The sequence below is a fragment of the Vipera ursinii genome (genome assembly GCF_947247035.1).
Source record: "Vipera ursinii genome assembly, chromosome: 6".
Taxonomy (NCBI): Eukaryota; Metazoa; Chordata; class Lepidosauria; order Squamata; family Viperidae; genus Vipera; species Vipera ursinii.
The window spans coordinates 53,766,022-53,783,538 of record NC_139515.1 but is presented as its reverse complement, the minus strand read 5'-3'; the positions used below and the strand labels follow the sequence as shown (position 1 = coordinate 53,783,538).

At 37.4% G+C, this 17,517-nt stretch overlaps 1 protein-coding gene across 1 annotated transcript; it reads left to right on the top strand.

Moving 5' to 3' along the window:
• The first annotated feature begins 775 nt into the window (after positions 1–775).
• UBE2N (ubiquitin conjugating enzyme E2 N) lies at positions 776–15,017 on the top strand. The gene is made up of 4 exons (XM_083365981.1): positions 776–893; positions 11,455–11,701; positions 11,862–12,002; positions 14,346–15,017. The coding sequence occupies exons 1-4, from the start codon at positions 864–866 to the stop codon at positions 14,384–14,386; spliced, it is 459 nt and encodes a 152-aa protein (XP_083222107.1). The 5' UTR covers positions 776–863; the 3' UTR covers positions 14,387–15,017.
• The last annotated feature ends 2,500 nt before the right edge of the window (positions 15,018–17,517 follow it).

Genomic DNA, 17,517 nt, shown 5'->3' with positions numbered 1-17,517 from the left:
ATCTTGTAGATAGGTCTAGTGCAGGGGTAGGCAACCTTGGCTCTTTTATGACTCGTGGACTTCAACTCCCAGAATTCCTGAGCCTGGCTCAGGAATTCTGGGAGTTGAAGTCCACGAGTCATAAAAGAGCCAAGGCTGCCTACACCTGGTCTAGTGGAAATAAATATGCTGCGTAGTTGGGAGTGAACATGATAAAGTAGTTTAAAAAAGACATTTGATATTTTCTCCCACGAGTCATATTAAAATGTTTATGTATTTTTTATTTTTTTGATGATTATGTGGTATCCACAGGTGTCAAACTCGCTGCGTCACGTGACGTATCGCACCTTTTTTTTTTTGCATTGCCGTAGCTGGGGCGGGCGCAGCCTCTGCATGATACAACCGGCCCGCGGGCCGACATTTTGACACCTTTAGTCCTAAAGAAAATCAGCAGTGCTAGGTTTTACGTGATTGTTTAGTGTTTTGTTCCTTTTGTGTGAATCCAGCCAACTTTAGTTGATTCAGCAAATAACGGTTAAACAACCCCGGTTTAATCTTCAGGCAAAGAAACTCACTGGATGGGAATTTGGCCGCTTTGCCTTAGGCAACAGAGCGCAGAACGGCCTTCTCTCAAACAGAGAGACGCATCAATGGCTCACGTCTTTTAAGGGAGACTGAGCAGCCGCGCCTTCTAGAGTCCTCTCCCTCAGGGAACGATTGAGTTCATCCCTCCTCTCTTGCTAGCAATTGACACTACACTTCCCAGCTTGCCCCCGGAGGTGCTGCGGTGACGTTACGGGAAGTGAATCACGGGCTCCTTCCGGTAGCGCGTAAGCCCCGAGCGGAGTCGAGGTCCAGCGGAGACTATATCCTGATAAGACAAGATGGCCGGGTTGCCCCGCAGGATCATTAAGGTACCCGCTTTAGTTCTCCTCTCGTCTGTTTCCTTCCCCTCCCCTTCCCTTCCCTGCCCTGCGGCAGCTGGAGGTAGGCCCCACGTCTGGCTCGTGGCCGGGAGAGCTTGGAGCAAATGCTTCGGGGGCGCGGCGTTTCCGGGGAGGGAGACTGGCAGCGGTGTCACTCCGCTTGCCCGCGCCGCCGCCGCCGCTGCTGCAGGGGGGGGGGCGAGGGCGGGGGATCGGCGGCAGGAGGCAGCCACCGCCATTCGAGGTGCGCGCTCGCGTGCGCCTTGCGGGCAAAGGAGCGACGGCCGACGGGCGCGTGACGGATGCAAGGAGCGCCGCGGACGAGGCCTCGGCACCTCAGCCTGCCGGGAATGAATGGAAATTGCAGGCGGGGAGGCTGCACCCCTCCCTCCCTCTCCGTCGTCCCCTCTTACCGACCTTTACCGCGCGAGCTACCCGCCCCTCAGTCCCCGCCCTTCCCGCTCCTTCGTTTATTCTGCGGCCGAAGAGAGGAGGTGGTGTTACGACCTGGGGCGGGCCGGGCTGGGCTGGCAGGCGGGTGGAAACGGCTTAGCTGAATTGTTTTCCCCAGAGCTCTGATATGCGCTATCTACATTCGCCGCCGAAATAATTCTGCTCTTTTCTTTCCGACAAACAGCTAAATCCGGGGAGAAGCGAGCGTGCTTTCCCCTTCTTCTTCCCACGAGGAGATGGTCAGTTTAGCGATGACTCATGAACACCTCCTTAAGGAATTGTGTTTTCACCGCTTGCCAAATTGCCCTGCAGCTCCTTTCCCCCACCACCTGTATTTTTTTTTTTGTTTTGTTTTGAGTAAATCCGGATTTGGATAGAAGGCTAAAATATTTTCGTTTCGATGCATGCATCTTAACGGCTGATTCTTGATGCCTCTGTGTCTGGCGTAATTCATTTTCTGCAGAATGTAATGTATAGTTTAATGTATAGTCTTAGAACCGTGAAGAAATTAAGGTGAATTAACTGTGAAGCACTCGGATTTAAAATAAACCCTCTCACAAATTGTCAGTTCGATATGTATTTTGTCATTTGTAGCATTTTGTTTTGTGTAGTTGAATATGAAAATCTGTTCCAGTGTTAATAGAGCACTTGTAACTTCTCTAGCTAAGTTGGGTATAAGTGATTCTGCTGAATAGGGCCAGAATGTATTTCCTAGACTAGAGACTCAGTTATGCTCAAGGAAGCAAGGCAGATGTATGAGAAGTTACCTCCACCCTTGTCTGGTGGAAGTTCTTCACCTTTCCCTCTGTTCTGTGGCTGTTTGATAAATATAATTAGAAATTTAGTAATATGATTTTACTGGTGGTTATTGGGAGTTATAGGAACAATGCACACACATACATACAAATGATAATGTACTTTAATAACATATTAAAATCCTTAACACATTGTAGTCTTACGGCATTCTCCAAGATGATACAATCAATCAATTAGTTTGTATTTTAGAGTGACTTTTCTGGGAAGGATCAGCTTTAGTGATGAAATAGCTCTTCATTGGAGTAAAACATCAATTAAAACTGAAATTAACACTGTTTATCAACAGTAAATTTGTTTTGATTTAACTGTTAACTTATAAAACTAGTTCATAATCATCAATATCACTAGAGGAGCAACATCAAGCAAAGTCTATTTGCTCTAATGCTCTTCCTATAGCTTTTTTGTAGACCATTTTTGAAAGGGAATGTTGAAATAACAAGCAGATGATCAAGCAGATAAATATCTCAATCATTAGTTCTAATCCAAACAGAAGAAAACATCAGGATTGAAGAAAGGGTTGGGATTTTTTTGGTAGATTTATCTTGCTTGATCAAACTATTCATATACTTAGGTGTTAGTTGGAAACTACATTGGCATTTCAGAGTTATATTTAATTAATAGCCATTGTAGTTGATACTGCAAATCTGCAGCTAATTATAGAAAGGAAGTAGAATGAAGAAAAATGATGTCCTTTAATACATTAGACCTTATATAATGTTAAAGTGTAACATTTAAATTACACTGCCCTTCATTATACTTGTTTATTTAATGTCATTTATCTCAACACTTTAACCAAAAGTCTGCATTATAGCAGTATTATGATAATTTCTGCTCTCCGGTTTAATGGTTTAAACAATGTGATGTACAAAGGAAGGGAAGATGCCATGATATGAGACCTGTTGTAGGGGAATTCTATACCTAATTAAATGAAAAGTAATAGGAAATGTCAAATATTAAATATTTTTCTTGATACGATTTTTCTTTAAAAGCATTGGGGACCATACATGTGCATCTATTGTGTTTTGTTTTTAGGTCCCCACCCCATACTTTCCAAAATATTTAATAAATGTTTGACATTTGCATATGTTTAAATTCAGGCACTACCTGTTTACTTTGAATGAATCTCTAGTGGAAAGTGAATTATGTCCTAAGTACTAAAAGAGCTGCTGATGGTCTGGCCAAACTTTATGTATTATCTTAGATAAATCTTGGAAACAACTGGAGGAGAAAAATGTCTCTTCACAAAAGGAATGGATCTCTGAATGACAGTCACCAATCTTAAGAATGAGTGATTTATTTCATGCTTTCCTAGAGATTAGACTAATATATTTCCTTTAGCACCTGTGACATAATCCTTGTTCCACTAAGCCTGAGGCTTCTAAGTCTGTTTTACGATCTGAGAACGGTGCTGATATGAATAGCACTCTTTGGACCACAAATCCCTGGTACCTGGACCTTGTAAAATCTTTCACATTTTAGCAATGGGATCACCCAAGAGGATTCATCTACCCAAAACCTAATTTAGTAGCTAAATGCATGGAGATTGAGTGGACATTTTGATAATCTGCGGTACAATAGCAAAACTATCCTAGCATTCTAAAGAATTTCTATTTGTGTATACTAGTTGCTCATATAGCAAGCTAACTGCAGACAGGCCAAAAATATCACCAGTATCAGTCTCCATTCCGCGGATCCTGACCTTTCTATAAATTGGGATCTTACATAAGTATCAGCCTTTCCTTTAGTCCTATTGCCAGGAAGCATTGAACCTTTCTTGGCATCATCCTTACATCAAGAGATTCCTAAGTGGGAGGGATCCCTGTTAAGATTAACAGCTATCCAGAAGTATCTGTTTTGGGGCTTTCAGCTAGTATTTCAAGTCATAACCTGGGCCCTGATTGAACTCTTATGCGAGTCAGCTTGGAACTCCCCGCATGAAATAATATTCCTTAGTGCCATAACTTTAAACATTGCTTGCCACCAAGAAAAAGTTGTGTGTTATCTAGCTAAACATTATCATTATCTCTGTGTCTAGACCAATCTTCAATGAAAAGATGAATTTAGTGTTAAATTGTAGTTGGGAAAGTATCTTTTCATCAAATTCTAGGTTTAGTTAAAGAGGCATCAGGACAAACTGGATATTGGATTAATAATCACAATTAACTGAGCAGAATAGAGAGATTCAGAGTTTTAGATAGCCATGTGTATTTCTTTAAATGTCCCATCTTGGCTGTAATTCCCAACTTACCATCCTGATCTGCAAGGATTGCATCAGACTAGTCTTCAAAAATCAGAACAATCTTGCAGTCCACTAATCTTGCAGAACCATTGTGCCAGTCCACCAAAAATGCATAGTTTCAATTCCCCTAGGTAGTAATGCTCCCTAGGAGATGTAAACTCTTAGGTTTAATAGAAACAAGGCATCTAGCTCACCCTGGCAAAAGAAAGAAAAGGGAAGATACCGGTATGAATGTACCATGGTTCCCTCAATATATGTTCTTTAAACTGGCTCACATTTGTTGCTACATTCCTCAAGTGTTCTATCTCAATTCTCTTTCTGGCTTGCCATTCCCAAAACTAAAAGTAGTGTCAAAGTCTTTCATGCGCTACATGAGGAGAAAGGAGATGATGGAATACTGCGTGTTTGCTGTAAAAAATGGTCCAGCCACAAATACATTAGTTTTATGTTTTGATCTGGACAATTCAAGAGCAAAGTATAAAGAAATTGGTTTGTAAACATCTTGAAAACTAAGCAATAATGACCAGAAGTTACATGATTTTTTCCAAGGGACTAGTCTTGCCAGATATCTCATTTTTTCTTAGTAGATTATTGGAATGCTTTAAAATAACATATCTTGCTTTCAACAAAGCATTTGACAATGTATCCCTATTTTTTTTATTAACTGGCTGAGCTGAGTATGAGCTGAATGACATGCCAAACACTCCAGTGGGATGGTATAGAATGCAGAGATAGTTTTGACAAAGAACCCATAGGTTATTAGAATGATTAGTAAAAGAAAATAAATGATGTTTCAGTCACAGGAAAGGAAGGAGGGTGAGAAATAGATAGAAATAATTCCATCTTGATTCTGTCTGATATAAGAAGCACTAGTGGGAAGCTCTTGCAGGCTTTCAAGATTCTGTTATTCCCTGCAACAGTAAAATAGAATTCCTGTAATCTTTGAGGTGTCTTATTTCCTGAAGTGGCCTTTCTCAAAGGGCTGACAAGTATTAAGAGTCCAGTATTTTTCAACATTTTTATTAATGACTTGGATGAGGAGATGAAGGAATATATTTTATTTGCAGGTTACTGAACATTGAATGGGATAGCTAATAACTTTAATAAAAATCCAAGAAATAAAATTTAGAAGAGATAAAACACAGTGCTCTTCACTTAGGAAACAATAATGAAGTACACAGAATGGGAAATATCTTACCTGGTCACTTGTGAAAAAGATCTTGGAATAATTATTAATTACAAACTGAATATTGGTGAGCATTTTGATATGTCTACAAAAAAGGCAAATGCAGGTTTTGGGTTGAATCAATAGAACGATGGTTTTCAAATTACAGGATAACAGTTCTCTTTATTCTGTGTTGGTTGGATCTGCTTTGAGTACGGGTAGTCCTTGATTTACAACAGTTTGTTTAGTGATGGTTTGAAGTTACAACGACACTGAAAAAAGTAACTTGTGACCATTTCCCACACTTATGACCATTGTAGTATCTCCATGATCATGTGATTTACATTCAGATGCTTGACAACTAACTCACATTTGTGACAGTTGCAGTGTCATGTGATCCTCTTTTGCACCCTCTGACAAGCAAAATCAATGGGGAAACTAGATTCACTTAACAACTGTGTTACTCATTTTAGCAACTGCAGTGATTCACTTAACAAATGTGGAAACAAGCCTCAATAAATTTGTCACTTAACAAAAATTTTGGGCTCAATTGTGCTCATAAGTTGAGGACCCCCAGTACTGTGTGCTATATTGTTTGCCATGCTGTAAGATAGTTTCAGAAAAAGTAGACCAGATTCAGAGGACAACAGAAAAAATAATTGGAGGACTAGAACAATGTTCTGTGAAAAGAGTTTGAAAAAAATATGATATTTTGTAGAAGACTGGGATGGATCCGACAAAAAATAATGAATATAAACTACAGGATAGCAAATTCCCCATTAAATATTATATGAAAAAACAGTTGTTTGGAACTAATTATACAAAGAAGGGGTGGATTTGCCCTATATTCAGTATGTTCAAATATAAGCTGTACAACAGTTCTTTAATTGGAATTTTAGGATGAGTCTGATGGCCACTTCATATTGTCTGATTGATAGTTTTGTTAAAATTTTCTAGAACTCTTGCACATTTATAATGACAAACATTTTTCTGATTTTTACTGCTATATTCTCACTGTCCCTATGCACTGCAGTACTATCATTCCTGAACCAGTAACAGTTTGTACATTTATTTTCTACCACTGGCAGAAATTTAATGTCTGCATTAATAAAGTAACAAAAATGCATTTGTAAAACTGGTTCTATAAATATGATTCATTATGTTAAATTTTTGGAAGTTTTAAAGAAATGGTCTTCAAGTGTCTTTATCCTTTTTGAAGTATTTTTATAAATAGATATCTAGATTTTTTGTGTTCATTAACATAATAGTTTTACCTATACTACATTTTAAATTGATAGGCTATATTATGCCTTCCACATATTATTTAATTCCAGTTCCTAACAAGTTCAGCTAGGATGACCAATATTAAGAGAGAATGGGAACTGCATTTCACTAACATTTGGAGATAATAAACTTCTGTAGGTAGCTTCCTAACTTTTATTTTCAATCTCTGATCAGATTATTTGTTAAATAATTATGTATGAAATATAGATATGACAAAATAAGTTTTAAGACGCCTCAAACATCTCTATGCTGCAATCAGAATAAGATGAAGATTGACATGTGTGCACATATATTTCAATAAATAGAAAATACTGTCTTCAGATACTTTTCTGAATGAATTAGGAGAAACTCCAGTAACCGGAAATGCTTCAGTGACTCTAAATGTATGCACAACTAAGAATCTGACAGAAAAGGAGACATAAAAAGAGCTAATGATTGATCAGGAAGTAAGATCTGCAGCTGTGACTACCATGTATGATAGCGTTTAACAATCAAGTTCGACTCCTGACTGAGACCTAATAATAGCGCTCTTTTAAAAATTACTGAGAGGCATGGAAAGAAGAGATCAAGTAACAAATGGTGGTGAAAAAGACTAAGGGATTATATTGGGCAACTAAAAGTTATTTTTGTTAATGTCCAAAGATTTGGTTAATAAGTAAATATAGTACAACACAGTAAAAGCCTTGATTAGGGATTACCTTGTGATAAGAGTGGCAAAAAGTATTTTTCCACTTTTACTGCATCTGCAGGGCTGGCAGTCTGCAAAGTGAACTGATCTGTGTAAGGGGCTAAGGGAACATCTGCAAGGCCACTGTGACGACTATTTGAGGCATCTATCAGATGAAGTCACTTCAATCTGCTCTGAGCTGAACTCTGGATATCAAGTTGTGGAGTTCACTGAGACATGATCTGGCTTGGTTATCTGCAAAGATTTCAAGCTTGTTGATTTTGAAAAAATGGACCAGGCCACGTGGTATATGCATGTCCCTCCCAGTTGGTTAAGGTCTCTTGGGAGACAGTATATAATTAGATTCAGGTAATGGTGAATCCATTTCTGAGGGAAGGAGGGAGGGGTCCTGCCAACTCTTCAAGAAGCAGTAGTTCTTTTCCTTAATGAACCATTGTTGGTCTAATGGTCCTGGACAATTTTCATTCTGTCTGTAATCTTCCTTTTACAGGGAAAGTGCTGAGAAGGTAGCTGAGTTGCAAGGAGAAGGTGGCTGAGGACCTTGGGGAAAGCAAGTTAATCTTGCTTTTCGGTAAAGATTCAGACCTGGATACCAAGTTAAGATTGATCACATTTGTTGGTGATTTTTGGAAAGACTGGAATGGAAAAATGCATCTGTCCAGGCCTTCTTGGATCTCTCAATAGTTTTTGACAACATCAATTATATCTTCTGGACTAGTTTTAGGGATTGGCAGTGGGAATAATGTTATCGTGGCAGTTCTCCATCTGGGCTAGTTTCAGTTGGTGGGGAGAGAAAAGTCTAGCTCTAGACCCTATTTTACACCTATTTTATACAAGCCACTGTTTAATGTCATTTGTCAGCATGGGATTAGGAATCATCATTATGCTGATGATACTTAAGTATGCATATCTGTACTGGGCCAATCAACTGATGTTGTCAAGGTTCTCTCACAATATGTATGGGGATCTGGATGAGGAAAAACACGATCTGGGTTGTAGGGTCCCACCTCCTTATTTGGGGACCTTCCATCTTTAATTTTGAATGGGCTAACATTCCCTAGACAAAACAGTGCACAACCTGTGGGTCCTTTTGGAGTTTTTGGTTCTACTTGCAGAACAGGTAGCTGTGGTCAGGAGCTGCTTTGCACAAATCCATGTTGTGCACCAATTGTACTGCCCAGAGTCACTTGACAGTGAGATGACTGGCATATAAATGAAATAAATATGTTTGAATTAATATCCATGGTCATTCGTGCCTTGGTGATCTTCCATTTAAATTCTTGCAATGTGCTGCTAATGGGTCTGCCTTTGAATACTATTTAGAAGTTACAACTGTTCCAGAATGCAGTAGTGTAGGCAGTTAAGAGACACAGCATGGTGCACTCATGTAACTTCACTACTTTGCAAGCTGCACTGGCTTCCAGTAGGCTCCTGGGTGCGATTTAGGGTTCTGGTTATAAAACCCATTTAGGCAAAGTACCAGCTTATCCCTTCTATCTTTGATTGTGTTTGCTGTCATATAAAATCTAGAGATGTTTTATGTGCTCCATGAAACAGTGCCATCTGAAGGGATCCAGGAGATAGGCCTTTTCCTTTGCAGCTCCTACATTATACAACTTTTTTTTGGGGGGGGGAGATTTGGATTCCTTGACCATTTGGGCCTATTATAAGGCTTTTTGAAAATTTCCTTCTTCTCCAGACATTGGACCAGGTATTGAATGAGTCCATTCTGTAGGATTTTGGCATTTGTTGGAGTAAGGGTTTTTAAATTAGTTTTGTTTTGGTTATTTGCCCCAACTGTATCCCAAATTAAGGGCTTACAGCGTCATAAAAAGAGTTTGTTTTTGATTTATTAATTTTTATTAATTTTATTAACTTATTACATTTATTAAATAAAAGTAAAAAATAGCTTGTATTCTGAATCACATAGGATTGGACTTGAGAAAGTACTGTGAGAATAATAAGAGGGTGATAAGACACTTATAGAATGTTTAGTCTGTTTAGGTAAAAGCTAATAAAGAAGAGGATTACTTTTGTTTCTGATGACACTCAGTAAAAGAAAAGGACACAGCCTTGATTCAGACATTGTATTAAGCCAAATAAGGTTTATTTACTCTGATACAGCATGTTGCAAGAACTAAGCCAGAAATGGTTTAGTAAACAAACCATATTTAACCTGTGAACTACCCATATTGTGTGAACTTAAAAACTTGTGCACAAGTTAAGGAGAAAGGGAAGAAAGAAAGAAAAGGCAAACTATCTCAGTGAGAAGTTCTTGGGCCTGTGAAAAAGAGTAGAGAATTGGAGCATTTAGAGTAATTTGTTAAACTTCAAGGATGTGATGTGTCCTCAGAATGGTCATGGGTGTCCGTGCCACATTTTATCAATATCTCCTTATAAATGTATCTTTTCTTAGGGCATTAATAACACTCATGTAACCCAGAAAAATGCACATTTTAGTTAGGGAGACATATCTTCCTCAGTGTACCTTGTCATACCATGTGAGTAGCTCTATAATTCAAATATGTATTTCTATGGGATCACACAATTACTCTGTAGGCACAGGAAGATATGCAGTTTCTTTAAGGAGGCATTGACAAATCTATTCTGAGATGTCTTTCTAGCTCTGATTCTGAATTATGCCATATTCCTATTAATTTTAACGTACTTCTTTAAGAGGCTGAATTGTATTGTATATACTTAGTATATTTGTAATATGTAACTGTATAAATTGTGTAGGAAGTACAAGTGCTGTATTCAACTAGTTGCCATGACCAAAGAGACTGTAAGATAAAATATCCATTTGGTTTAAAATAAATACATCAAACCTAGGCAAATTTTGGGATCCTTCTTCATTGTAAGATACAGATCTGTTTTTAATCAAATTGGGGCATCAACATTTTTCTTGTATAAAGGTGGTTTTACTTTGCAAACTAAGAAATCATTTGTAAATCACAGAACAGATGTTTCAGAGACAAGCATGGAAAAATATAATACTGTAAATGAGGTAGCAATATACTGCATAACACTACTGAATTTTTATTGTCATGTACAGTCTCTATAGAAACTATTACATAAATAAGTTCAAATTTTATTTATTTTGTATAACAAAATCAATTTCTATGCTTTCTTAAAGTATATCTGAAATTTTACAGATATCAGCAAATGGAAATTTTATAAACCAATTTTTCAAACCTTGGTAGACTTGTTTTTCAAATAGATCTGAAAGGGCATAAGAAAGTAATTTGATGACACACTGTTGCCTGATTTGTCAAAACAAACTACAGTTCTTGTTTTAAGAATTTTATATTTAGCCATGGACGTTAAAAATACCTTTCTTAGTACCCTATTAGAAGATGGTTTTGATTATTTCTTCTGTTAGAGTAAGAACAGGACAGCACGACTAGTGTTTTTCAATTTCATCTAGTGTGGTAGAAAACTCACTTCCAAAATAACAACAACTGGATATTGTGCAAACAATCATGTTATTAATTCCAAAGCTTTCAGGTTTCAGTGGGTCACTGGTCTCATGCCCCCAGATGAATCCAAAGCAAGAGCTGCAAGGTTACATAGATCTTATGTAGAATGTTGATCAAGGACAATTTGAGCAGGTGTTTACAGCAACAGAAGATCTCAAATATAAAAAAAATGTTCAATTTATAAGAAAAAATGTTGGCCCCAAAGGAAGACAAAAGCATTACAGACACTTTCCTTGAAAGCCTAAATAAAAGCTTTGATAGATGAGTTGAGCCAAGATTCTAGCAGTAATTTCAACAGATTGCCCTGCATTTCCAGTGGAAGAGGGAAGAGATAAGGAAATGGCAGTATTCATCCTTGAATTATGTGACATTTCGAGGCATGAACTCTTTATCAACAATTGCTGTGTTGTTTTTTTCTCTTTTAGGAAACCCAGCGCTTGCTGGCAGAACCTGTTCCTGGCATAAAGGCAGAACCAGATGAAAGCAATGCACGTTATTTTCATGTGGTCATTGCAGGGCCACAGGATTCCCCCTTTGAGGGTGGGACATTTAAACTTGAACTATTCCTTCCAGAAGAATATCCAATGGCAGCTCCGAAAGTACGTTTCATGACCAAAATTTATCATCCTAATGTAGACAAATTGGGAAGAATATGTTTAGATATTTTGAAAGGTAAGTATTTTGGAATCATTATTACAATGATACCTTCTTTTAGCACATTGTGAAGATATTCAGAAATTATTTCAGTGATTTCCTAAGATGGCAGGGATGGGAGAAAGAGAGTGTCTTTATTAGAAATGCTGCTGTAGTACCCTCTCACTTGCTTCCTCAGATAAATGGTCTCCAGCTTTGCAGATCCGTACAGTTCTGCTATCAATCCAGGCTTTGTTAAGCGCACCCAACCCAGATGATCCACTAGCAAATGATGTAGCTGAGCAGTGGAAGACCAATGAAGTCCAAGCCATAGAAACAGGTCTTGTATCTTCATTCTAGGCCTCTCTTGGGGATGATGGGAGGTTCAGAAATGTAAAAAAAATAATTAATGTCAGGCTTCATACACATTTTATCCTGTATTTTTCTCAATTTCAGTAGGCCCAACCTTAATTATACCTTTGAAAGGTATAATTACCGTATTTTCCGGCGTATAAGACGACTGGGCGTATATGACGACCCCCTACATTTCCTGTTATAGGATTTGGGCTATACTCGCCGTATAAGACTACCCCTCTTCCAACGCACACCAAATAAAAATTAAAAAACATCAGATTTGATTTTAATATGGTAATTTTAATTCAAATTACCAACAAAGATGATTGGGGGACTGGAGGCTAAAACATATAGGGAACGGTTGCTGGAATTGGGTATGTGTAGTTTAATGAAGAGAAGGGTGAGGGGTGACATGATAGCAGTGTTCCAATATCTCAGGGGCTGCCACAAAGAAGAGGGAGCCAAGCTATTCTCCAGAGCACCTGAAAGCAGGACAAGAAGCAATGGATGGAAACTAGTCAAGGAGAGAAGCAACCTAGAACTAAGGAGAAACTTCCTGACAGTTAGAACAATTAATCAGTGGAACAACCTGCCTTCAGAAGTGGTGAATGCTCCAACACTGGAAGTTTTTAAGAAGAGACTGGACAGCCATTTGTCTGAAATAGTATAGGGTTTCCTGCCTGAGCAGGGGGTTGGACTAGATGACCTCCAAGGTCCCTTCCAACTTATTATTATTATATTATTATACATGCAGGTACTTAGTAGGAAAACTGTCACTTATAAACATAAGGCTGTTGGTCATCAAACATGTAAACGTAAAACAGTGAAAGTGGATGAAACTTTTCCTAATTCACTCTAAAGCTTTCCTTGCGCAGAGCCTTAAGTAACACCAGCTGCCTGCAATTAATGCAGGTTCGCATCCCACCAGGCTCAAGGTTGACTCAGCCTTCCATCCTTCCGAGGTAGGTAAAATGAGGACCCAGATTGTTGGGGGCAATAAGCTGACTTTGTAATAATGCTGCTGGGGGGGAAGCCCTAATAAGCAGGCATATACATAGAATGAAGGCTATTGCTAAGCACATTGATTTGTGCTTTAAATTGTAAGCCGCCCTGAGTCTTCGGAGAAGGGCGGGATATAAATGGGATTAAAAAAAAAGACCAAATGGGAGATCCGCTCCAGGTTTTCCAGCCAGCCCGCCCAGTTCCTAAGTCAAATGTGTCCTTAGAGCTAAGCAGCTGCTCTGGCTGCGGCATTCCCCACCTGCCTTTCAAGTTGGGATAGACTACAGCTGCTTTTCAACTTTAGAAGGAAAGACCCCCAGACCCCAGCCTGTAAAAAATCACAGACTGCAGCTTCTACTCCAATTGGTCCCGCTTTCCCTGCGCAGACTAAATGGGAGATCCGCTCCAGGTTTTCCAGCCAGCCCTGTCCGTAAAGTTTCAGCACCTGGCGTATAAGACGACCCCTGACTTTTGAGAAGATTTTCATGGGTTAAAAAGTCGTCTTATACGCCGGAAAATACGGTAAGAAGAAAATTTATATTGAGACCAGTGTACAAGACTTTCAAATGTTAGGTCTTCAGAATTAATTATGATGTTAAAATCATTAATGGCCATTGGAGGTTTTATTTGGAAACAGCAATGAAGTGTGCAAGGATTTAACTCTTAATCTCCCACACTTAAGATCTTTCTTTCTTTCTTTCTTTCTTTCTTTCTTTCTTTCTTTCTCTCTCTCTCTCTCTCTCTCTCTCTCTCTCTCTCTCTCTCTCTCTCTCTCTCTCTCTCTCTCTCTCTTTCTTTCTTTCTTTCATTTGGAGAGAGTAGGCCCTCTCCCTACACTTCATGTTTCCTTTCCATTCCATTCTTAGATATGCATGCAAGCAGTTAACTTTTTAAAATAAAGGACTAATATCTGGTTCAGCATAATTTCTGCCTATTTCCTAGCCTCCATTGCTGAAGCGTATATCCCAGCTAGTTTGTTAAGGATACTTGAATAAACATGTATACCAGAAAAAAATTAGATAAACTACTCTTTCAAATGGTACTCCATTAATGTCACAAATGAGGCACACTTATCACAAGTAATTATGATAAATGCTGCATAACGGACAGTAGTAGTTATCACGTGCCTAATGTGAATATGGAAAAGCCACTATCAATTCATAAAAGGGGAAACTCATGGCATAGATCTTTTATTATATATGATTATTCTCAGCACTGATAATATAGTGATAGAATACTGTAACAGATTTTCACAAAATCAAATATTTTTAAATTTCAGTATCTTACTTTTTTGACTAATATATCTTTTTTTCCTTTGTTTTTACAGCCAGAGCATGGACTAGGCTATATGCCATGAATAATATTTAAAATGTGCTCTAAATTAGTGTGCATCACTTTTTCCTGTTCTGCCAAGACCTCTTCCTTTATTTTGTTTTCACGTAATGGACAGAGTCTTAGAAAACTTTACAGAATAAAAACCCAGACATCAGTTCTTTGGTGATTTAAATGCACATTAGCAAATCTGTGTCTTGTCCCAATTCACTCCTGTTCTGCATGAGCAGAGGCTAGAAGTATCATCAGGATTGTTTGTGAAATTGTTTAAAAGCAGTAGCACATCTCTGCTTTTAATGATTTTTTCCCCCATCATGAATTAAGTGTAAGCACTGTGAATGAAAGTAGTCAGGGTTAGCTGCAGGGGTTTTTGTTCAAATTGTGTGGGCTCTTCCTCCCTTTTTTATGGTGATGCTAATTGCATTGGTTAAAGCAGCTAACCAGTTATATTCTAGCCAAGTCTAACTTAGCTGTAGCTGGACAAGCTTGGTTGTTTGAAAAAAAATGGGAACATTAAACATCCATTCACTAATAATATTGTGATTCTGCTGTCAAGTGTAAAGAAATCTTCCTTTCAAAAAAAAAAAAAGCTTGTGACCATTTTGTATGGCTTGTCTGGAAAATCTTCTGTAAATCTTATGTTTTAGTAAAATATTTTGTTATTCTACTTTGCCTTTGTACAGTTTGTTTTGATGTGTTCTTTTTACCCTTTTCAATTGTGACAATCGCTTTTTTAAAAAAAACAGCTGGATTGAAACTGTTTGATTTCATCAACTTAAAAGCTGTAGTATATAATCTTGGTTTTTTTCCCCCAACTTGTATTAATGCCTTACTAGTGTTTATAATATTTTTTGTTTTAGTGTTTTTAAAAAGCCTTTGATAATGTAACAGCTTATCAGAGACTTAAATAGGTTAGATGCATCATTGATGTTATGTACATGCAGTGTTAAGTATCACTAAAGAAGGAAGCTAGCAAAACAAACAGCAGTTTTGGGTTTGTATGTAACTTGTCTGTCATGTTAAGTATTACCAGGTATCAGACTATACATTTGAAGATAATTTGCATCTTTTAAAAATGATCCTGTGCATAGAATTAAACCCTACATTATGGTAAATTGGTTAAGATCTTTACGGCTAGCTTTGTTAAATCTGATTTTATCTGCAATCCTTACACTACCACGTTTTTGTTCCATTTCTTAATTTTGAATATAGATATATTTTTTTAAAGCCATCGTGTTAAGATGTAAAAAAAAACAAAAAAAAACACAGCGGCAATGACATCATTTCTCACCCGGAAGCTTCCTTTACTTACCCTATGTCTTTTTGCCTTGCCTATCTTCTAATCTTTGTGCTTTCAATGTGGCCAGTGCAATGCCAGTTGCCATGGATAACATCTGTTTTCTGGTTCAGAGGACAGTATTGAGATCCATAATTTTCCCATCATACCTATGCTAGTATCATCTGAGATTTCTATATAGAATATGGTGTATGTATTGTGCTCTTATGTAAGATAAATATCTTATTAAAATCACATTTTCAACAGATAAATGCTTTTAGTGATGGTATTGTCCCCCGAGTTGATTGCATTGTAGCATAATAAAAAGCTCATCTATTTTAGCAAGAGAGATTATCTTGAAATGGTTTTTCTAAAAACTGGCTTTAAAGCCATCTTAAAGTTATTTTAGATTCTGTATTAGATTACATCTGGGGTTTTAGTTGGTTCTTTCTGTATTATCAACGAATAACACCATTGTTGTAATACATACATACATACATACATACATACATACATACATACATACATATATACACACACATATACATATATACACACACACATATATATATATACACATACATACACATACACATGTGAAAATCTACGAAAATATACACACGCATATATCCTTATATATATGTACACACACACACAGATATATATATATACACACACACACACACACACACACATAAATAAAATCTTACAATTTTTACAGATGTAAATTCTTCCATATTTTGTTGATAAACATAATACATATTTGTAGTATAATATAATTCTAAAACTATTAGTAAAATACATATCTGATTTTGACAATGCCTGCTATCTAATACATTTTGCTTTGGTTTGCAGTTGGATGATGAATAATATATATTAATAATAATTATTAATTATATTACTTTTGTTTAGTTGGAATTCACATAGCACATGACTTTGTACTGTTTATTTTGACATCCCCTTTGGCATTTTTCTGATATTCAAAATACTTCTGTTGTGGATTTACTCTACTTTTTATTTATTTTAAGAACAGCCGATTTTTTTGTTTTTATATTACTTAGATTCTAAGATATAACCACTAAACTATATTTATTGGAAAACAAAATGCTATAAATAAAATTTGTCTTTAAAATCCCAGAAGCATTTTGACCTTAAATTAATTGTGAGAAATGGTTAATCAGAATTCTTAGTTTTCAAATGAAAATCCAGCCACACATAATTACGGGTTTCATTTGAAAGGTTTATATACTGATATCAGGCATTTGCTTGCAGAAAGTGCCACAAAGCTCTTCTGTGACTGCATAGGCTCATTGGCTTAAGTATATTCTGTTGAACTAAATGGGACTTAAAATACTTTGCATTATGTTCTCTCCCCTTTTCTTGCATGTAATAAAATACTATATTATGCATTCAGGTAACTAAGTCATAAATTTTGAAGCAGTTATTTATTTATTTATTTACTTATTTATTTATTTATAATAAGACTTGTATGCCGCCCTATCTCCCGAAGGACTCAGGGCGGCTAACAACAATAAAATACAATAAATACAAATATTAAAAAAGAATTAAAATTATGTCAAAGTCCCACTAAAACCAATAAAAACATTTAAAATCATAATTAAAACCCCATTATCATCAGTCCAGGTCGGCCTGTTGGAAAAGATATGTCTTAAGGTCACGACAAAAAGACCGAAGGTCTGGGGCCATCTGGAGCTCCCGGGGGAGCTGATTTCACAAAGTAGGTGCCCCAACAGAGAAGGCCCTCCCCCTGTGGGTCGCCAGCTGACATTGTCTGGCTGACGGCACCCTGAGGAGGCCCTGTCTGTGCGAGTGCACAGGGCAATGGGAAATCGTTCCTGGCAGCAGACGGTCCTGCAAATATCCCGGGCCT

Bases quoted from the DNA above. Each gene is read 5' to 3' on its own strand.
- UBE2N (XM_083365981.1), top strand. From the start codon at position 864: ATGGCCGGGTTGCCCCGCAGGATCATTAAG. The intron at 894-11,454 runs GTACCCGCTTTA...TTTCTCTTTTAG, and splicing joins TGCCCCGCAGGATCATTAAG to GAAACCCAGCGCTTGCTGGC. The intron at 12,003-14,345 runs GTCTTGTATCTT...TTGTTTTTACAG, and splicing joins AGTCCAAGCCATAGAAACAG to CCAGAGCATGGACTAGGCTA.